Consider the following 23,340-nt stretch of genomic DNA (forward strand, 5'->3'; position numbering starts at 1 on the left):
GATTTTAATTTTACCGCAAGTTACATAATTTCTGCCATGAGAGGGCGTGGTTTAATTTCCGAAATGGACAGCGAGCTTGTATTTCCACCACGAAATTATTGACTGTAATTGGATTAATTGAATTTCTCATTACAGAATGGCAGCCCATCTGAAAAAGCGTGCATATGAGGAGTTCAGCCAAATAATTCAGGTAATAAAAGCAAACACAAGGTAGCTAGATGTCGATGTATTCTTCCACTGGTAGATACAGTACTGTACCACATACTAATATTAGTGTAGTGTTAATATCAGTGAGCAGTTGATGTTGTTCGTGAAGCCGGGACACAGCCCCCCCCCCCCCCCCCCAAAAAAAAACAGTCCCAATTAATCTTGATAGTTGTAAATACTAGAATGTAAAGAATAGATATAAGGTACTCCAAAGCCATTTGCATGATTTATCGCATGACTCGTTAAATTTAATCTAAGATTTAAGAATGGAATTTCAATTGTGAAAATGACAATTTGTCGCCGACAGACGCGAGACGTCCGACTGAGAGTGAGACTCCATGAGAGTGAGACTAAATTTTGAAAAAAATCTGAGTCGAGTGAGGATGACCGGTCTTGGGAATGAAAGTCATGGAGAGTTACACTTGCACAATGAGGTGAAGTGAAGGTGAGGTGAAGTTGAAGGTGTCTATTTCAATTGTTTTCTTCAAGATTTTGCCCTAGGCCTAGCTAGTATTGGGTAATTTCATGTTATTTACAAATATAAAGGTCATACTGTCTTAAACATCTATTATTGAAAATATAGTTCTTACAGGCTTGTCCTTGTGCCATTATTTTTGTTAACCAAATGAGTGTCTCTTTTCATAACAAAATATGAATAAATGATTATTTTTGTTTTACTTATTTTCATTGAACAGGAGGAACCCAAGGCACCTCCAATCAAGGTTAGGCTTGTAACACGCCCCCAGACCTCCCAGGTCACCCTCGATCTTCAGAGGGCTGGCACTTCAAGAGAGGCCCTCACTCAGCTGCTTGATCTAGAGAATCAGTTACCAGTCAGCCAAGATGCTGCAGGTGATGATGGTGGTGATGGTGGTAGTGGCGGTAGTGGTGGTGGTGGTGATGGTGGTGGTGATGGTAGTGGTGGTGGTGGTTTAGTAGTGGTGGTGGTGGTAGTGGTGGTGGTGGTGGTGGAAGGGATGGTGATGTTAGTGATGATAGTGGTGATCATTATATGATCATGGTGGTGGTGGAGATGATGATGGTGGTGGTGGTGGTGATGGTGGTTGTGGTGGTGCTGATGGTGGTGATGGTGGAGGGGATGATGGTGATGATAGTGGTGATAATGATGATGATGGTCTTGGTCTAGGTGGTGGTGGTGATGATGGTGATTATGATTATGGTGAAGAGAATGATGTTGATAATTAATAGTGAGGATGGGAAAATCGCGTTGAAAAGAGCCAAACTTAAGCTTTTCGTCTTGCACCCATCAGAGTAAAACGTGAGAATGAACAGAAAGCCGAAATCAAATAATTTAAATGGAAAGACCTTGATAGTGAGGATGATGGTGATGGTGGTGGTGGTGGAGATTGTGGTGGTGGTGATGATTGTGGTGGCGGAGGCGATAGTGATGATGAGGATGGTGGTTGAGGTGATGGTGATGATGGTGATAATGATGATGATTATGATTATGATGATGTTGATGTTTGTGAAGATGGTGATGATGGTGGTGATGATGATTATGGTGAGAGTGATGGTTATGAATGATAGTGATGATGAAGATCTTGATGTTGATATTGATGGTAGAGGTGACTGGTAATAATTGTTATGAGGATGCTGATGCTCCTCCTGCTACCGATGATGATAGAGTATAATGATACTGATTGATGTGATGTTGGTAATATATACGAGTATTGAGTATAATATTCTTGACATTAAAATATGTACAACCAATTAAATATATGACAGTCTAATATTCTACAAATAAAAGGCATCTTTACATTCAGGCTGAGTTTATTTTGGATTTCCATGCACATTTTTGTGAATGAATTAGGATGTAATTATAAACAAAAAATAATGATACAAATGCCTGATGATACAATTAAGATCAACTCTGCCCCGAGTTGAAAAGTGGTCAATAATAATGGTAAAACAAATCAATGTAGTCTTTAAATTAAGCATTTTGTTCCGCCAATCTCATCTCCAACAGTACTCATTTTGTTTGTTCTTCCAACCAGAGAGTATTATCAACACGCTTTTTGAGCACTACAGCAAAGAAGAAGGAGCCCATGTAAGGTCAAAGATCATTGAACTCTTGGGTCACATTGCAAGACTCCCAGGTGTGAATGCTGTGGGCATTGCCAATGACCTGATGACCCTGTTAAATACAGAAGGTGAGAAAGGGATGACAGGTTAACTTAGGAATATGGAAATGGGGGAGTAAACAGGACCGTTTAACTGGTTGGATGTTGTGAATTCGATTAGGGTTTAATAGTGGTGTTGTGGTCTAGTGGACAAGTCGCCAGATTGCCTACCACAAGGTGCAGGGTTCAAATCGGTGCTGGAGCTCTAGAACGTCCTTTGGCAAGACATGAGTCTACAGTTGCCATACTAGACCCAGGTGAGGAAAATGGGTACCTGGCGGGAATCAATTTCATGAATTGCTAGAGTGCCGTATAATTGACAGCCATGCTGAAGGCAGGGTAATAATTGTGGAACGACAGGAGTGTCAAGTTTGACAGACATGTCCGCTATACAAGAACTCTTTACTCTTAATGTTATTATCAATCCACAATTTCCATAGACTCCAACCCTAGATGAACAAGAGCCCCCCCCCCCCCCCCCCCCCCCATTAAAAAAATAAAAAATAAAAATAAATTTTAAAAATTTTAAATTTTAAAAATCTGTAAAGGAAAAAGTGCTCAAAGCACCAGATGAGGGAGAAAAAACAAGATGTGGAAGCTGGAGGAACACATTATGAACATACAGAAAGAATCTTTGAGGGAGGCTGGGGGTTATGATAAAAATGATTGAAATAGGAATACCAAAAGAGAGAAAAAAGTGTGATTTTGTTAATTTATTTATCTCTCATCTACATGTTACCTCATTTTGTTTACCCAGGCTGCCATGGTTGGCCAAAACATGAAATGAATAAAATTCATTAATTGTTCATTTAATAATTAAATTTACATTAAGATTTCATAACACTGTTTCTTTGTGCAGGTTCTCACAAGGTCAAAGGTCAAATATTTACCACACTCACTGCGATTGGCCGAAGCCTTCCACTGACTTCTGATCTCCACCGTCAGCTTGTACAACTTGCTCAAAAGGTAATCCTTACATTTATGCTTTGAAGTGTACCAATTAAAACATCATGTGCTGCTCTTGATGTCTTACAGGGGTTCCATTTTGTTATACTGCAGTCAATCTATGAGCTTTAAAGCCCGTCTGCACTAGTTTGGCCAGGGGGGAATTATACCTCCCTGCAAAGTCACTGGCAGGTTGTTATCTCATCAAATCAGCTCTCAATTAACAAAAGAAAAAGGGGATCATGGGGGACCAACAGGCACAGATAAGGCATTCTTTGCTATATAGAGGGCGCAACTAGCTATAAGTAGTGCAGTGGGGCTTTAAAATATTTCTTCTACAGAGAAATGTTGCAACTTAAATACACTCCCATTTAAGTATTAAATGTCTTGTTGAGTAGAATATGTAATTTGTGTGCTTACAGACACGCATAGAAAAGGATTCGCATGGAAACCTAGTCAGACTTGGATTTCATGCGCCCTTTACGCAAGGTTTTATGTTATCTTTTATTTTCTTCATACTCCTTAACCATTTACTTATGGAATGCCAGGTAAAGTTTTTTTTAGGTTGATTTTATACATTCTACCTATTCATAAATTAATTTTTACCTGTCTAATTTATGTTTATATCATGTATACACTAAGGTAACCACAAAGTTGCAGATATAACCACAGGTCAACTGGCAATTTTATATTTGCAGAGATATATTTTATTTACAGTGTGCAGTATATACCTGTATGTCATTTTTAACACTGAAGAAACTTTTGAAACTTTTTTAGAAATACATTTTCCAGTAATTTGATCATTACATATCTTTTTTCCCATTAAAGCATTTAACGGATTCTAACCATGCTGTACGATGTGCAAGCTTGAGCATGATTGGTCAGCTTGGCATGTGCGACCTCAAATCTGTCGCGTCCTCGTCGTCGTCGGGAAAGAGTGGCAAGGAGCGTCGCAAGGGCAATCTGCAGAGGATGCTGGGAGAATTCACGAGCGACAGGGACGCTCGGGTCAGGGAGGCTGCTTTCCAAGCTATGGTAAGGAATGGGATGACAATGGTACCAGGGGGTGTTTCACTAAGATCCTAAGTCGAACTTAACTCTAAGTTGGACTTAAACGTTAGGAAGAGCCATTTGTAGCCTTAACATAAAATATATTAAAAAGCAAAAATTCAAGTATTTTAGACTTTTCATGAATTCCACAGCAAGAACATGAAATCTCCTTGATAATGAAAAAAATGTGAATGATTTGAATCAACATTTTATGCCTTCAAAAAAAACTTTTACAAAATATTTTCAAGATGCTACAGCTTTCCATACTTGATAAAGATAAGTTCTACTTAGGATCTTTGTGAAACACCCCTAGGGCCTTGTTTCATAAAACTCATCATCAATAACAAATGCTGAATTTCTATGACAAATTGGCTCTCAGCCAATCAGATGCCACGATTCTAGTAGCTTATAACAATTATTGAAACTTGTAGTAGATATCAAGGTTTATGAAACAAAGCCCTGATATACGGTATACTCCTTAGTAAATTGATTCGATCCTCATTTCATGAAAGGTATACTGTACATCTAGGCTTAGAGTAAGGGTTAGGTTTTGCGATTGGACGTTAGGTAAGGTTTAGGGTAGTAATGTTTGGTCCAGGGTTAAAGTTCAGAATTTGGGTAGTGAGGATTAAACCATGAAGCAATTATCGCCGGAGCACGTGTTGTACAATTGAAAATTCTCCTGCTAAAAATTTACTATTTTTTTCTTCCATCTTCATTGATGTAGTCACTATACATGTATAGTTTCTTAGCCTGGTTATTATTTCTCCTCTCTGTGCATCTTATCTACTCATTTTTATCTTTATCTGTTTTGTTGAGAGTAAAACATTTGGCTGTTATATTCAATAATTTATATAATCATAAAGCAAATATAACATAGTTTTTAGAGTAATCTTGTAATGCTTGTAGCTTGTGGGGGAGAGAATCTTCTGTATGGAAGAGGGTCCCGAGCTAGAGGATATTCAGTAGAGTTTATGCCTTCCCATATCTAAATCATGATAAGTTGTAAATTGATATGAATAATCAATAAAGTTATGATTATGATCCTTTTATTTGTTCATGCCTGCCACCGCTCTAGTGGTTACCCATTAAACTTCTCACTTTCACAATTCCAAACTCCCCCATCACAGTTCGCCCTCCACCAGCGAGGACAGAAACTGGACCTGGATCTCTACCAGCAGTCCATCAAATCCTTGACCGACGACCACGAAGGGGTCCGGCTGGTGGCACTCAAACTAGTCTGGGTCCTGGGCCAAGTCCACCCCGACGAGCCCGTCTCAGCTCCCGGAACTTCCGAGGAGACCCTGAGACTTGTCGACGATGGTTTTGCCAAAATTTGCGACATGGTAACGGATTCTTCGATCAAGGTGCGAGCAGAGGCAGCAGGTCTCCTGGGCTCGCTGCATTCCGTCAGTACCAGGTTCCTGGAGCAGACTCTGGACAAGAAACTCATGTCAGGACTCAGGGTGAGACACGGGTCAAAGTTCAATGATGATAAGAGAGAGATAGAGTGAGAGAGAGAGAGATTGATAGATAGATAGATAGATATATATAGATAAATATGAGCAATGGGTGAACTTCAATGATGATATATTATTTGGGCAACTAAATTTTTTTTAAAGTTCTGCATTGTGTGAAGGTAGAAATATCAAGAGAGAGAGAGGGAGAGAGAAAGATAGATTGATAGAGGTATAGATAGATAGATGGATGGACAGACAGACAGACAGGCAGGTAGATAAATATAGAGAGAGAGAGAGAGATTTGTTAAGACTTGTAAAAAAAATCAGACAGAGAGAGATTTGTGAAAGTTTGGACAAAATCAAACAAGTTATGAATGCTTGAAAGTTTAATTCACTGCATGGATGACAATCGCAAATTTTTGTAATTAGCCATATCGATGTCATGCAATGTTAGATACTAAACTAATTTGTTTGTATAATGAAATAACAGTCATTTTCAATTGTTTCATATATTCCATTTTTTCCTTCTCTACTCATTGCTAGCATGCGTCATTGAATAAAATCCAGATTTGAAATGCATGAGATTCAGTATTATAATAAATAATTCTGTCCAATATCCTGCTCAGAATTTTAAATTAGTCTACTACGGTATTTCCACCAGGCCATAGCTTGTATTATCCTATCATACCTCCTGGGGGGGGGGGGGGTAAAAACTTGTTTTTGACAGACTTTGTTAATAAGGGTGAGAGTCATTGCATATTGATTAATTTAACATTATTCTTATCAATGTACCAACAATTTTCAGAAAAAGTTTTCAGCCCATGAAAGACAGAAGGAGCAGTTCACGTCGGGTGAATGGTCGACCGGTAAGAAATGGGCCGATGATAAGCCACAGGAGGACGTTGATCCTGATTCCGTCAGCCTAATTACTTCCGGGGCATGTGGTGCCTTCGTTCATGGTCTCGAGGATGAATATTTAGGTGAGGTTTCGAGGATATCTCCAGTCATATATTTTTTTTAAAGGTCATTTAAATTTGTGTTCTTCTTCATTTTACTTTCAAGTGATAGGCTTTGAGGTTCAAATCTAGTGTTACAGCACTAGTGTTTACTTAAAGGGAACAGAAACTTTCATACTAAGTTGCTTTGATTAAAAAGTGTAAAAGATTTGAATAAAATCGGGCAAGGAATAAAGAAGTTAAAGCATTTTGAAATAGCTTGTCACCAGAGGGCGATATCTAATTTGATGACATCATTATGGACAACTCTCCATTCTTTCTGACCATGTAATTTCACAAGTTTTTCATTTTCTTTGTATTCATCCGTGTTCAGGATCCGACATCCTTAAATGTGAAGTAGACTATCATTTTGCATCCCATATCTTGCTTTCAGGGGAGTAAATTATCTCAATCACAAGAAAGAAGGAAAAAAATAAAATTTGAAGTACAAAAGGCATGGACAGTTGTCCATAAAGGATGTCACCATGTTGAATATCGCCCCCTAGTGACAAGTTATTTTCGTCATGACTCATACTAGTTAATTTCTTGTTGTTTTTTGCATCAGAGGTGAGATCCATTGCTCTAGACTCTCTCTGTGAGCTGGCTTTCCAGTCACCGTCCTTTGCCATCCTCTCCCTTGACTTCCTGGTCGACATGTTCAACGACGAGATCGAGAGTGTTCGGCTGAACGCCATCCACAGTCTAAGGAAGATCAACCACCATATCAAGCTGAGGGAAGACCAACTGGAAATCATTCTCAATGTTCTAGATGTGAGTTTGGGAGATTTTTCTTGACTCTTATTAGGCTTAAAGGTATAGACCAGTTTAGGAAACGCTTGTAACATTTTAACAAGACTAGGCCAAGTTTCTTATCATTTTGATGATTCCAGAACCTTGCAGTACACACCAATACTTATATGCTAGATGATTAACATTTTCTGATCGATTCCACAACATTTCTTTCACAATGCAATCGCATGACCAGAACTGATCTATACCTTTAAATTGTGATTTCTGTCTTTGTGGAAAGGGGTGAGGTAGGAGGGGTGATGGCTGAGAGGTAGAGCATTGGTTTTAAAAATTGAGAGGGACTGGTATTGAAACCTTGTTGATATGATAGTCTGGTAAGGTTGAATTGTTCGACGATGAGATCGAGAGTGTTCGTCTGAACTAATTCTCACTTTCCCATTGTAAAAGGGGAAAGATAAAGAGGCATGATGGCTCATTGGTAGAGTGGTGGTGTTAAATTCAGGAGGACCTGAACTAAGCCCTTATTTCTAAAACATTCTTTGTTTTATCACTGTGAATTAGCAAAATTGTGTAACTGACCTAAACAAAATCCCCTGAATTGCTGTTTGTAAATGTGTCACACAATTTATTTTCAAAATATAATTTAATGAGAAAAAGAAAACCCTCCCCCCCCCCTCACAACAAAATGATGACATGTATCTTTATTCTTTCATTTCATTTATCACTTTGTTGATATTGTTGCTGTTTGCAGGATTCATCCAAGGAAATAAGGGAGGCTCTCCATGAGCTGCTCTCCTCCATTACCATGGTAACCAAGTCCTGTCTCCACAAGGCCCTGATGTTCCTCATCAGGAACCTGAGCAAGTACCCTCACGACAGACTCTCCATCTGGAAGTGAGTTTATAGATTGTTCACTTCATTTTATCATACCTCGGAAGTAGGCATAAAGTTATACAAAACTTTTTTGCCCCTCGGTGTCCGCTAGTGAGTTACTCCTGAATTTGGCGCTGTGCAGTTACGGATAAACATGGACAGTTTAATAATTGAGCAGGATTAAACTTGTCTTTGTTCAGTGACCAGTACATATCAAGATTTGATTTGAAAGAATTGAGTGATGGACTTTCTGCTACATATGATGAAAGACTCTTCCAACCGTTTACTACTCTCTGTGAAAAAGAGCTCTGCCTCAATTTAGATTTTATGTGCTTCTTTTGTAGTTTGAACTGGTGACCTCTTTTTACTGTGACAGTGGTTACGATGACAGAATTCAGTTGACTGGGGGTCATCGATTCCTTGCATTATCTTATAGACATTGGCTCATTCGTTTACATACATACATTTGTATTCACATACGGGAAGCCTTCATCTCAATGGTATTGCGGGTTTACAAAAACCATTTTCATAGAATGATAGCCAGTAGATGCTCTATCGATACTCATGTATCTATAAATTTTGATAATTGTTACTGTTTCTGCAATTCTTACTCTTATCATATTTTACATTTTTTATCAATTCATTTCAGCTGTTTGAAAAACCTTGGTACTGCCCATCCAGACCTGACCTTAGCCTTGGTACCAGACCTTCTTGGTACACATCCTTACTTTGATACACCAGAGCCCGACATGGACGACCCAGGCTGTATCCTTTAGTGTGTCTGATATTGAGACTATACACACGTGCATCAATGCGTAAATATCCATAAATGAATGATACATGCCAATACAACTAAAACAACAACAACAATGAGATCTGCTGGGGGGTGTTTCTCAAACCTCCTTAAAGTCAATCTTAACTCTAAGTTTGTAGCCTTAAAATAAGTATGTTCAAAAGCGAAAATATAAATGATTTGAATCAACATTTTATGCCTTTTAAAATCACTTTTACAAAATATTTTCAAAGATGCTAATGACTTTCCGTAATTGTTAGTCCAACTTAGAGAAAAGTTCAATTTAGGATCTTTGTGAAACACCCCCCTGATTATTTACAGACTGAGTTTTACGTCACCATCTATACAAGAGATAGTCAAATTGAACTCTTAACCTTCTAACGGAACATGCAGTTCATTGCCACAGTCCTCTTTACTCACATCAAGTGTGCAGATAATACTCCAAAGAATGTTGCACTCTAGGGTTTCAATCCATCCAGGGGAGTGTTTCATAAAGACTAAGATCGACTTTAAGTCGGACTTAACTTTGACAGGCCTTTCATGCCACTGTTTGCTCTCACCATTTACTGGTATTGGTCTCTCAAGGGACTTACAAATAATGGTCACAAATCTACAAAATTTACATTTTTTTGATAGTTTATTATTGAAGGGAAAACTATTACCTAAAGATCATAATGGTGAAAGCAACTAGTGGCATGAATGGCCTGCCATACTTAAGTCCAACTTAAAGTCAATCTTGTGAAACACTCCCCAGAAGTTTTTCTGGGGTAATATTTGTTCCATATTCCATATTGTGTCCTTGACTAATGCTTTACCCAGACATTGCCGTGATGATCATGATCTTGAATTCTGCTGTCAACTCTCCCACCATGTCTGCCCTATTCCCTGAGTATACCTTCAGACATTACACCTATCTGAGGGACTCCCTGCCACACCTAGTACCTGTAGTTGAGGTAGGTTTCAGATAGGAATGTTCATTGTTGATGAATTTAAGAGTGATAGTGATGGTGATGATGATTGTGATGTTGATGTGGATGATGATTGTGATGATGGTGATGATGATAATGATGATGATGATGATAGGGGTTTTGGTGATGGTAATGATAATGATGATAGTGATGATGATGGTGATGATGATGATGATGATGATGATGATGATGGTGGTGATGATGGTGATGATGATGATGATGATGATGATGGTGATGATGGTGATGATGATGATGATGATGATGATGATGATGATGATGATGATGATGGTGATGATGGTGATGATGGTGATGATGATGATGACGGTGATGATGATAATGATGACCATGATAGTGAAGATGATGATTATTGCAGTGGTGATGATATTGATAGAGGTTACTAGTAAATCTTTGGGCTATGATGTTGTTCATATTGATATTGGTGTTGGAGTGAATTTAGAATTCAGATACATTTTGGGGGTGCTGATAGAGTTTTCATCGTTTAACAATGCAATTCTGAGATGCATGGCCCTACGTGTTATCAGTGTTTGTGATATTCAAAATGATCATGAAGTGCCTCAAAAGGTAAAAAACTTTGAGTGACCGGTTTTACCACGCTCATTTTCCCCAATAGACTGTAGCGTTATAAAAACTGTTAGGAAACAAACAATTTGATTTCGATTTCAAATCATAAATATCTTGATAATCAGACAGGTGATCAGCTTGTAAAAGTCATGGGATTCCTGACTGACCTAAAGGTATATAATTATGATTGCAGAAAGGGCTAGGTCCAGGATTTTGTTTCAGAATCTGAGGCAATTTTACAGATTCACTTTAAGTTGTGATAATGATTATGATGATGATTAAAAGAAAATAATGTCCATTTTAATTGTCGTGACTTGCTCTTGCACATCAACTTGTATACAAGGAAAGAGGAGGTGGTGGGGGGGGGGGGGTGAAACAAGTATCTAATTTTATTCTAATTTGAACTTTCTCTCCATCATTTCATAGAACCTTCAGCTAACCAGAAGACAGGGGTTATCAGAAACAGGAGACAGTATGGCTGACAGACAGACCAACCCTCAAGACTTCTTACAACAAACCTTGGACAAACTCAAGGGTCTCGATGGTCTATCAAACTCAGCTGCTATCAACATCATGCAACTCACTATTAGGTTGGTGCAGTGTAGAAGGGAGGAGTAGATAGAGAGGCAGGGAGTGATCGAGGGAGGATGGAAGAGATGAGAGAGAAAGAGAAAGGGATAAAGGGAGTGGATGAGGCAAGAGAGAAAGAGAAAAAGAGAAAGGGACAAGAGAGAAAGAGAAAGGGATAGGAGTGGAAGAGACAAGAGAAAGAGAGAAAGATAAAGATAAAGTAATAGAGGGAGTGGAAGAGACAAGAAATAAAGAGAAAAAGAGAAAGGGATAGAGGGAGTGGAAGAGACAAGAAATAAAGAGAAAAAGAGAAAGGGATAGAGGGAGTGGATGAGACAAGAGAGAAAGAGAAAAAGAGAAAGGGATAGAGGGAGTGGAAGAGACAGGAGAGAAAGAGAAAAGGAAAGGGATAGAGGGAGTGGAAGAGACAGGAGAGAAAGAGAAAAGGAAAGGGATAGAGGGAGTGGAAGAGACAGGAGAGAAAGAGAAAAAGAAAGGGATAGAGGGAGTGGAAGAGACAGGAGAGAAAGAGAAAAAGAAAGGGATAGACAGAGTGGAAGAGACAAGAGAGAAAGAGAAAAGGAAAGGGATAGAGGGAGTGGAAGAGACAGGAGAGAAAGAGAAAAGGAAAGGGATAGAGGGAGTGGAAGAGACAGGAGAGAAAGAGAAAAGGAAAGGGATAGAGGGAGTGGAAGAGACAGGAGAGAAAGAGAAAAGGAAAGGGATAGAGGGAGTGGATGAGACAGGAGAGAAAGAGAAAAAGAAAGGGATAGACAGAGTGGAAGAGACAAGAGAGAAAGAGAAAAGGAAAGGGATAGAGGGAGTGGAAGAGACAGGAGAGAAAGAGAAAAGGAAAGGGATAGAGGGAGTGGAAGAGACAGGAGAGAAAGAGAAAAGGAAAGGGATAGAGGGAGTGGAAGAGACAGGAGAGAAAGAGAAAAGGAAAGGGATAGAGGGAGTGGAAGAGACAGGAGAGAAAGAGAAAAAGAGAAAGCTATAGAGGGAGTGGAAGAGACAGGAGAGAAAGAGAAAAGGAAAGGGATAGAGGGAGTGGAAGAGACAGGAGAGAAAGAGAAAAGGAAAGGGATAGAGGAGTGGAAGAGACAAGAGAGAAAGAGAAAAGGAAAGGGATAGAGGGAGTGGAAGAGACAAGAGAGAAAGAGAAAGAGAAAGCTATAGAGGGAGTGGAAGAGACAAGAGAGAAAGAGAAAAGGAAAGGATAGAGGGAGTGGAAGAGACAGGAGAGAAAGAGAAAAGGAAAGGGATAGAGGGAGTGGAAGAGACAGGAGAGAAAGAGAAAAGGAAGGGATAGACAGAGTGGAAGAGACAAGAGAGAAAGAGGAAAAGAGTTGGAGGGTAACAGAGAGGAGTGAAAGCAGGATGGTAGAATAGAAGAAAGGGGGAGAGAAAAGAAGAAAGAAAGAAAGTAAAGAAAAAAAGAATAAAGGGAAATGAAGAGAAAAGCCCAGAAGAAAAGGGATGGATTACACATACTTGTCAAAACTAGCTGATGCCAAAATCATTCAAGGAAAGAGAAATGAAATGATAAGATACAGAATATCTGTATTATCAATTAAGAAACAAAGAGTGATGGATGGAAAAATTAGAGAAATAAATAAAGAGAAGAGACATGAACAGACGAAAACAAAGGGGGAAGAAACTTCTTCAAATATTTGAATATTTGTTACCACATATAGTCTCTGTTATGAATTTTCTTAACAACTCCTCATTTAAAACGGACTGAATCCAATGCTGCACATGTGCTGTAGCTTGCGTTCAAACACGATCTCATTCATTTTTATCATCTCTCCTCTGTCTATTCCGTCTCTTTTTCTCAGAGATCTGCAGCGTATCAGCGAGTTAGAGCCAAAGATAGCTGCCACCGCCCAGTTATATTCCATGTACATTGATTGTCGACTCACTCTTGCAAAGGTAATCTATGACCAAACATATATACAGTGCGTCCCAGAAAAAACGAAACTGAGAATTATCAATGTTTTATCATAACTTAGTCACATTATTTTATAATTAATAAATGACACATATTTGGAAAGCTTAGATCCTCTTCTTTCATTTGATGCAATTCATATGATGCATATTTCACGCATGAGTGATTGAAATGAATTTGAAGAGAGGACACCAAAAAGTCATTTGGCGGACGGTATCTGAATTTCAAAGAGAAAATCACATTTCTAGAAAGTTGAGTTTCTGCCCTTTTATATGACACCTCAATCAGAAGAAATGAGCAAGGATTGACAAAGTTCTGTTTGTTTATAGTAGTGCTTGCATTTCCATAATTTTATCAAACGAATTCGTTTTCACTGGCTGCCTGCCATAGCAACAAGCAGAATTGACAAAAGACTTAACTCCGTTTCATTGACGATCAGCTATGCATGAAGTCTTTCGCCTACGACTGATTGTCAACGAAGCGGAGTTAAATATTGCATATTAAACCTTGAGTCTTTTTTTGTGTTGCAGGCATTGAGTGGTGAACACTGGAACGTCCCTGCCATGCTCTGCCCTCAACAGAGTGCCGAGACTGCTCTAGCCGCTTCAGAAAGGGTAAGTGAACCATTCTTATCATTCAGTGCTCTGAAGTGACTCTAAGTGACTCTGTAACAAATTGCCTCAGATTCTGAAACAAAATCCTGGATTTAGCTCATGCTCCAATCATAATTATAAACCTGTAGGTCAGTCAGGAATCCCATGACTTTTGCAAGCCAATCGCCTGTCTGATTATCAAGATATTTGTGATTAGAAATCAAAATTTAATTTATCGTTTTCATAACGGTTTTTATAACAATACAGTCTATTGGGGAAAATGAGTATGGTAAAACCGGTCACTCAAAGATTTTTACTTTTTTGAGGCACTTCATGATCATTTTGAGCCACATTTTTTTTAGGGCTTCAATATGACATCATATCACAGACACTGATAACACGTAGGGCCATGCATCTCAGATTTAACATTATTAAATGATGCCTTTAACCCTTTGACTACTGAAGGCTCTCATTTCCATAGGCTTCATACAGGTTCCCCTCTGTTCCCGTATTGAATGGAATCTGGCTCGTTCAGATATCATGCAGCAAAACTGCTTTGTTGCGTGCAGTTGCCACTCATTTCACATGCAAAACTATTCATGACGGGTATACAGCGCCACATCTGAACAAGCCTTTACTCTCTCTCTTTCCCCACTCCCTCTCTTCTCTCTGTCTCTCCCCGCTCCCTCTCTCTCTGTCTCTCCCCACCCCCCCTCTCTCCCCACTCTCTCTCTGTCTCTCCCCACCCCCCCCCCCCTCTCTCCCCACTCTCTCTGTCTCTCCCCTCCCCCCCCCTCTCTCTTTCCCCACTCCCTCTCTCTCTGTCTCTCCCGACCCCCCCCCCTCTTTCTCTCTTTCCCCACTCCCTCTCTCTCTGTCTCTCCCGACCCCCCCCCCCCTCTTTCTCTCTTTCCCCACTCCCTCTCTCTCTGTCTCTCCCGACCCCCCCCCCCCTCTCTCTATCACCCACACACTCGCTCTAACTTTTACTCTAAGACCTAATAGAGCTCAATAAATACATGCAGATCCTTCGTTGCACACAGTTACCGTTTATTTACACATAACAAAAACATGGCAACTATTTTAGTGGCGATGTAACGCGTCATATGTAAACAAGCCTTTACATGTAGAATCAAAATTCTTTGCGCATGCCCTCTCCTGGGGAGTGTTTCACAAAGACTAAGATCAACTTTAAGTTGAACTTAACTATGGCAGGCCTTTCATGCCACTAGATCCTCTAACCATTCCTGGCATTGGTTTCTCAAGGGACGTACAAATCGTGGTCACAAATCTACAGAATTTTCCTTTTTTGAAGGAAAAAATATTGTCTAAAGATCATAATTGAGAGACCAATGGTGAGAGCAACTAGCGGCATGAACAGCCTGCCATAGTTAAGTCCAACTTAAAGTCAATCCTAGTCTTCGTGAAACACCCCCCAGGGCTCCATAATCTACTCAATGCCACTCCTCTTGATTTGATCCCTCCTAGGTGATAGAGCTGAGTTACAGACTCCAGCACCTCTACGTGGGCTGCAGCGAGTCCGAGCTCGCCATGGTGCAGCAACTCCGTCTCCGAGCCTGGGCCCTGCAACTTGTGGTACAGCTCAGGGGGAGCGCCAGCAACAGTGGCAGCAGTGGTAGCTCCTCCAGTCACCTCGCGCAGAGGTTTCTCACCAGAGCATCAGCCATGCAAGAGTGAGTTATCCTCACAAAGTTTGAATTTGAATTTGAATTTTATTAGTAAACCTCAATTATATACATGAACATTTTGTTTCACAATACGTATATAAAACAATTATATAAATAAGAAAATCACAAATTAACAATTAACATTGTAGCTTTTATATGCAGTGGTAAATGATATTACGGTATAACAAATAATTATATGACACGTACCATCCTATGTTTTTACAAAAATACAAAACAAATGGGAATGATAATTTTGATAATGATGTTCTTAAAATAAAACAGGTGGGATGTTAAAATTCCCCTCATGTATTTATGATTGTTTTGTAAAATTTTGTATAAAGGGATAGGCACGTTTCCATGAGAAAAATGACAAAAAAGGGCCATCGCATTTTCAGGTGCTTTTAATTTCTCGACTGGCATTTGAAGGAGAAACAAAAATAGATCTCAGGAATTAGGCACTAGAAGCTGGAATCCTGTGCTAATGTACATGTACCAACTATATTTCATATTGAATATTCAACATATCAATGCCAAATGCATGTATCATGTCTTTTTAAAACTTCTGTAAAAGTGATTCATTTATTCATTTATTTGGCACTCTCAAGAAATATAACAATAAAACATTATAATCATGGTGATTTCGAAATTAGAATGACAAAAATTATACAAATACAAATTTTTGTAACAATATTCTGCAGTATGATAGTGTCAAACTTGCAGGAAATTTGCAGCAATCTAGATCTTGTCAAATATTGCAAAATTATTTCTCATTATCGTCCAAGGTACATTTACAATAAATTATTACAATTATTATGTATGATTTCCTGCAACTTAACAATTCCAAGTTGTCTTTTCAAAGCAAAGCCTCCCTTTAAAGCCCCACTGCACTACTAATTGTAGCTACTTGCACCCTCATTACAACAAACAATGCCTAATCGGTGACTGTGGTCCCCCATGGTCCCCTTTTTCTTATGTTAATTGAGAACGGATTTGATGAGATAATCACCTGTCAGTGACCATGCAGGGAGTTCTAATCCCTCCTGGCCAAACTAGTGCAGATAGGCTTTAAGATTGAATCATTCAGCACTGTTGATGGTTTTTTTCGCATGACTAAAAGTAAATATCTCTGAATTTTACCCGTTTTGAAAATATTCGGTTCTTTCTACTCTTGATGAAAAGAATATAAACCCATCATCGTTTATACATAACTGAAGGTGAACAAATTAAACATCTTGTGTAGTCAAACTAACGTATAGTTTTACGTTTCACTCGCAGACACTTCACATCGGCGAGCATCACTCCAGACTCATTCACACATGCTGTCTTCTCCCAGGTGCTGAAGCTCTCCGCAGCGCGACATGCCATCCTCACCAAGTTCCTGCAGCCCCTTCTCCTGCACAACCGAGCCCCGATCCTGTGCCTTGCCAACACGATCAGCTGCGTCTCAGCGACGATACGCGAGCCAGCGGGCGGGAGCGACAATCCCCACCGCTTCACGGCGGGACTCACGCTCGGGCTGTTTGTGGACGCGGAGCTGGAGAATGTCCGTGACCTGGAACGGATTAGGATTCAGGTGAGAATGACAGACTAGGAATCTTAATAGCAAAGAGGAAGTTACCCTGGGGTGTACCTTTATAGCGTGGAAGAGATTGCGCTCTTTTGTCATAGAGGAAAACGTCAAATGAGTAATTCCAAGATCTTTAGCACCATCTCCACTCCCTGGGGAGTATTCCTACCATATGGTCACCGTAAGGGCATAGGCAATTACAATCACAAATGCTTTCATGATTTTTTTTCTGCAAAAATGGATAGTCACTGAGATGGATGCAAATCCGGTTTAAAATAAGGGGGTTGAGGTGCCCTTTTTTCATGACTTGCTTGAACACCTCGCACAAGCGCTCAGATTTCTATATCCTTTTTTTGTTAAACTCTTACTATCACCCCTGTGGAGTGTTTCACAAAGTTCCTAAGTTAAACTTATCTCTCAGTTGGACTTAACAATTATGGAAAGCTGTTGGCATCTATGAAAATATTTTGTAAAAGTTATTTTAAAAGGCATAAAATGTTGATTCAAAACTTTCATATTTTCTATTATCAAGGAGATTTCATGTTCTTGATGTGAAATGTATAACAAGTCTATAAAATACTTCAATTTTCGCTTTTAATATATTTTATTTTAAGGCAACAAATGGCTCTCCATAATGTTTAAGTCTGACTTAGAGTTGAGTTCGAATTAGGATCTTCGTGAAACACCCCCCTGGTATTATAATTTTAAAAGATAATCTGCCATCCAAGATCTTTGAGTAGTAATAACTGTCAATGGTCCTCTCTCTTTGACAGGTGCGTTTCCCAGACTCCAGGACCCAGCTCTTCATCCCCCGTAGTAGCGACTTCAGGATCCTGAGCAACCTCAGACATCGCTTCATGACGGAGATCTACCTCTCGCATGGCTTATGGTCAGGTTAGTCCTGTCACTGTGTCAATTTTTATGCCTCCGTTACGAAGTAGCCGGAGGCATTATGTTTTCGGGTTGTCCGTCCGTCCGTCCGTCCGTCCGTCCGTCCGTCCGTACGTCTGTACGTACGTCTGTACGTACGTCCCGTTCTTGTGATCGCGTTATCTAAAGAACCGATTGATGGATTCCTGCCAAACTTTGGTAATGTATGTATCTTGCAGAGCCGATGAACTGATTAGATTTTGGGGTCACGAGGTCAAAGGTCAAAGGTCACAGGGCTCATTAGGTATGCAAAAACAGCTCGTGATCGCGTTATCTGAAGAACCGATTGATGGATTCCTGCCAAACTTTGGTCATGTATGTCTCTTGCAAAGGTAATGAACTGATTAGATTTTGGGGTCACGAGGTTAAAGGTCAAAGGTCACAGGGCTCATTATGTATGCGAAAACAGCTCGTGATCGCGTTATCTCAAGAATCGATTGATGGATTGCTGCCAAACTTAGGTCATGTATGTTACTTGCAGAGCCGATGAACTGATTAGATTTAGGGGTCATGAGGTCAAAGGTCAAAGGCCAAAGCGCACATTATGTATGCAAAAACAGCTCGTGACCGCGTTATCTCAAGAAGCGATTGATGGATTCCTGCCAAAATTAGGTCATGTATGTTACTTGCAGAGCCAATGAACTGAGTAGATTCTTGGTTCATAAGGTCAAAGGTCAAAGGTCATGGGCTCATTATGTATGCAAAAATAGCTTGTGAACGCATTCTCATTAGAACTGACAGATGGATTACTATTTAACTCAGGACATCTTGCAGAGCCAATGAACTGAGTAGATTTTAGGGTCATGAGGTCAAAGATCAAAGGGTCATATATGTATATGAGAAATTGCTTGTAATCACGATTTTCTGAGAACCTGTCAATGGATTACAATTGAACTTGAATTCGAAAAATTTCTTCTGTTTTGGTTTGTAAAATTGCTCTATGACGGAGGCATCATTTTCGACTGCGCGCAGTCGAATTCCATCTAGTTTTATTTATTTATGCATGTTCACAATTTCACAATTCATTGGAGTTAACATCACATGAATATAATATAACAAATCATTTTCAATTTTACAATCCATTTGACTTGACTCCAGGTTAAAAAGAATACAATGATTATCAAAGAAAAGTTGCAACTAATATACAGTTTAAAGAATGAACACACAAAGGTGATGAAACATAAACAAATAGAGCTTGAATCGTTACAGCACCTTTCAAATATATAATACATGACAAATAAAATTCCTAAAGGGTTGTAGTGAACTATTTACACTATTTACAAAGAACAAGGGAAAGAAAAAAATCAAATTTTTGGGACAATTTTTTTTTTAAAATGTGTTCTTACCCCATTTTCCGGCCTGTCTACTATGAACATGGTCTAATAATCATTTGGTCTATATATCGTTTGGTATGATGAGCATTTGGGCAAATAGTCAATTGTTTCATGTAATGATGAAAATGAATTCAGGATTTTAATTTTCCTTGTTCTTTCTTCTTCTTCTTTTCTATCTTTTCTTTTTATTCACAGAGCCATGTCAAGTCGAGGTCAGCATTGTAATGACCCATGAACCCCATGCGTTGGGCCCTTCCACTTCATCCAAAGGGGAGACATCATCAAGTAGCAGTGGAGGGACTGTGGATCTGTGTAAACCCGTCAAGGTGTTTTTAATGCCCAAGCCTGCCAAGAGATGATGAGAATATTGGGAAGATTTGCTGAGGATTTCTGTGTTTAAACCAGATCATTCGGATTGCCTAAGATATCTCAATTATATCCTCTGTTTTTAGCCAGAGGTCGTTAAACTTATCTACTTTAACACAGAGTTATAGCCCCACTGCACTACTTGCTCCCTCTATATAGAAAACAATGCCTAAGCGGTGACCGTTGGTCCCCCATGATCCTCTTTTTCTTATGTTAATTGGAGCTGAGTTGAAGAGATAGCCACCTGTCAGTGACCACGCTGGGTGGTCTAATCCCTCCTGGCCAAACTAGTGCAGACGAGCTTTAATGCCCCTTCGGCTTCAAAAAGGGGATACGTACACGATTGTGAGCATGTTTCTAAAGTCCCAGAAAATAATGGTATTTTCTACCTGGAATAGACATGGAAAGTAAACACTAAATGAATCCATGTAAACGGACTTAGCAGACTTTAGCGGGACGCCTGGAAATTGGGTGCTGTGCGTAGTGTCACGCTAACACTGCTTCACGGATATGTTTCTACACAACTGAGAATGCAACCGGTCTGCTGTCCTGTATGTGTTATGCGCTATAAAAGAACTAAGTATTATTATTATTATTATCCCGTTTAATAGCATTAGTGTATGATCCGGTCATGGTGTGTTTCTACAGAAGTCCATACTTGGAAAGTCTGCAAGTTTGCAACTGTCCGTTGCTTTCTTTGCTTCTGTACACTGTTGCTTCTTTGCCACACATACAATTTTGCACACAGAAAAAGAAATTTAAAAAAAGCTCCAAATGACAAAAGGATTGCTTTTTGCAACACAATGGCATTGCAAAATTACCCATTCCTGGACTTTATCAGCTTCATGACAACCCTTTTAACACCGGTTTTGGATTAATCTTGCACTGGAAACAGGTAAAAAGTGTTAAAACCTTTGAAGGGTCCATCTCGCACTACGCGATTTTCGAGCTGATTGTAACTGCAATTCGTAACTTTAGGCTAATTTCCCGAATCACAAAATAGCGGGCTATTAGACCAACCCGGGCTGATGGAGACAGACCAAAGGTCTCCTGATGCTAAAGATATGTTTATGGTAGCTTAGCGACAACTAGCGGCATGAAAAATTGTGTCTGGAACGCAAATTAAATATATAATAGACAGTGATATTGATGGTCATCATAAAATTCATATTTGACATTATCAAAACTTTTGTGTATTAATGACAGGCATTTCAGCACCATTTCGGCCCCATGAAGTTCTCGGACAGAGATTTAATCAGTTGATTTTTCTGGGAAATTTATATTCAAATTCCATGTCTAACTTTCCATCAGCTCAGAGTCTTTCAGGAGATTTCAAGCTGAAATATCACTGCGCCTGTTCATTACCAGTATGCCCCATGTTTTGAACAGCTAGTTATTTTTTGTATCAACTGTATCTGTTCAGTGGATAAGTATGAACAAATGTGAATTGTAATGTTATTTTAAGATGACAGTTGTTGTATCATAATAAAGAAGTTAATATGTAAATGTATAATCCTACAGTCTGTGCTCTCATTCTTGTTGTATATGTGGGATAATGAAGGGTACTATTTGGGACTTTGAGTTCATTATAAATCAGGGCTCTGTCTTATAAAGAGTTGCAATTGATCCGAATTTCAAGTCCCCTTATCAATCGCAAGTTTGCAGTCCCCTATCTCTTATGTATATAGTTGCAAATGATATCAATCGCAAGAAAGTTTTGATTTATCCCAACTTTTTTTAATAATAATAATAATAGCCTAATAGTCCACTCCAGATTTTATTAAACCGAAACGGAAATTCTTTTTGCCCAATTAATCGTGAGCCCGGCAGCCACTGAGCAGCGCCAGATCGACGTTGCTATATCCCTTATTCTTGAACGCCAAACAAGGTAGCAACAACTCCCATCTTTTAACGTCTTTTTGGTATGACGCAGCCGGAGTTCGAACCCACGACCTCCCGGTTGTGAGGCGGATGCTCTACTGACTGAACCAACACTCCGGTACATGGCCCAGGTATATCTGGAATGTTGTCTTCTGTCGGTTCTCTTTCTCTCTGTGATTTACCATCCCCCTTTCCTTAACTTTCTCTCCCTCTCTCTGCATCTCCCTTATTCACAATCGGTATGCAACTCTCTCTATATATCTTTCCTACTCTGCTTCTGTCCCATGTACTCTCTCTCTATTTATTTTCCATAAATGTATCTCCTCTTCCTCTTTAAAAAAATGTATTTCTTGCAATGTCTCTCCCTGAGGTAATCATTCCATTCGTTAAACTTTTCTGTATTTGTGACATAAAGAGGACAGTTGGAAGTGCATAGATATAGATAAAAATGAAAGCACAAATTTAATTTAAATTACAAACACTCATGGGGCATTATCTATCAATACCTAAAATCTCAAGTTCATACCGGTATGTAGACTAAGAATTGAAAAAATATATAACAAGGGAAAAACAAAATGGGAAACAAGAAGTATAGTTCACCTCCAATTTGGGAGGCAACCCCAATAATGCACATTCATGATGTAAAAGTATTTGTGCGTGTCCCCTCTTTTGAGTGTCATGTAAAGATGCCACTTCCAAACCGATGATAAAAGAATACGGACATGTCTTTTTAGAGGATCCATGATGAAGTATGCACAGGTCTGCCAATGATTTTGGTCTCAATGATAAAACTGGAACAGAGATGCAACTGCAAAAATGATGGTAAGAGAATAGTACATTCTCTATTAAAGCCCCACTTCACTACTTATAGCTACTTGTGCCCTCTATACAGCCAGCAATGCCTAAGCGGTACCCATTGATGCCCAGTGATGCCCTTTTCCTTATGTTAATTGAGAGCTGATGTGACCTCGCAGGGAGGTCTAATCCTTCCATGCCAAACTAGTGCAGAGGGGCTTTAAAAGAGAAATCAAAATGGAGTATGCGTGGGGGTTTGGCATTGACAGGTTGACGTGTTGTACATGTATGAGGACAATACTTCCAAAATAACAGCAAAAGTATATTGGTGCATCTCTTTGATTTACAGTAAAGTACCCATATTCCAGAGATTGGTGATAGAAGGACGTCATTTTCAAACCAATGATGGAGAATTTACTCCGTCTTTAAAAGGACTCTCAGTAAAGTACATGTAGTAAAAAATTTAACAATATTAAACATGTTGAGTGTTATACATCGCTTTCAGTCAGATGGCAAAGAATACCGATATGCCTTTTTCTTTTAGCCGGTCAACTGCTGATGGTCATCACTAAATTCCAAAGTTTGATGATGATTTGTTGAGTGTTATGTAAGATGCCACTTCCGAACAGATGATCGAGCATACCGGCATCCCTCTATAGACCATTCATGACCAAGTACACTGTTCATACTTCCAAAAGTTTGGCAAACGTAGGTTGAGTGTTATGTTAAGACGCCACTTCCGAACATACTGACGTCCCTCTATAGACTATTCATGACCAAGTACACTGATCATACTTTCAAAAGTTTGGCGAGCGTAGGTAGAGTGTTATGTAAAGACGCCACATCTAAACCCATGATAGAGAATATGGACATCCCTCTACAGACGTTTCATATGTACATGTAC

The 23,340-nt window shown here is 39.4% G+C and overlaps 1 protein-coding gene across 1 annotated transcript; it reads left to right on the top strand.

Annotated features, from left to right (window-relative positions):
• Nucleotides 1-46: 46 nt before the first annotated feature.
• Nucleotides 47-19,765, top strand: LOC115922628 (integrator complex subunit 4-like). Its single transcript, XM_030981823.1, has 18 exons — nucleotides 47-190; nucleotides 903-1,059; nucleotides 2,223-2,378; nucleotides 3,208-3,314; nucleotides 4,122-4,328; nucleotides 5,474-5,809; nucleotides 6,609-6,783; nucleotides 7,364-7,569; nucleotides 8,300-8,442; nucleotides 9,071-9,186; nucleotides 10,034-10,167; nucleotides 11,191-11,354; nucleotides 13,173-13,266; nucleotides 13,813-13,896; nucleotides 15,364-15,569; nucleotides 16,839-17,136; nucleotides 17,904-18,024; nucleotides 19,590-19,765. The coding sequence occupies exons 1-18, from the start codon at nucleotides 137-139 to the stop codon at nucleotides 19,751-19,753; spliced, it is 2,922 nt and encodes a 973-aa protein (XP_030837683.1). The 5' UTR covers nucleotides 47-136; the 3' UTR covers nucleotides 19,754-19,765.
• The last annotated feature ends 3,575 nt before the right edge of the window (nucleotides 19,766-23,340 follow it).

The sequence above is a fragment of the Strongylocentrotus purpuratus genome, unplaced genomic scaffold (assembly GCF_000002235.5).
Source record: "Strongylocentrotus purpuratus isolate Spur 01 unplaced genomic scaffold, Spur_5.0 spur5_scaffold_12, whole genome shotgun sequence".
NCBI classification, from domain to species: Eukaryota; Metazoa; Echinodermata; class Echinoidea; order Camarodonta; family Strongylocentrotidae; genus Strongylocentrotus; species Strongylocentrotus purpuratus.

Coding starts and splice junctions, on each gene's coding strand:
- LOC115922628 (XM_030981823.1), top strand. CDS start 137: ATGGCAGCCCATCTGAAAAAGCGTGCATATGAGGAGTTCAGCCAAATA. Junction 10,168..11,190: donor ACCTAGTACCTGTAGTTGAG/GTAGGTTTCAGA, acceptor ATCATTTCATAG/AACCTTCAGCTAACCAGAAG. Junction 15,570..16,838: donor AGAGCATCAGCCATGCAAGA/GTGAGTTATCCT, acceptor TTTCACTCGCAG/ACACTTCACATCGGCGAGCA.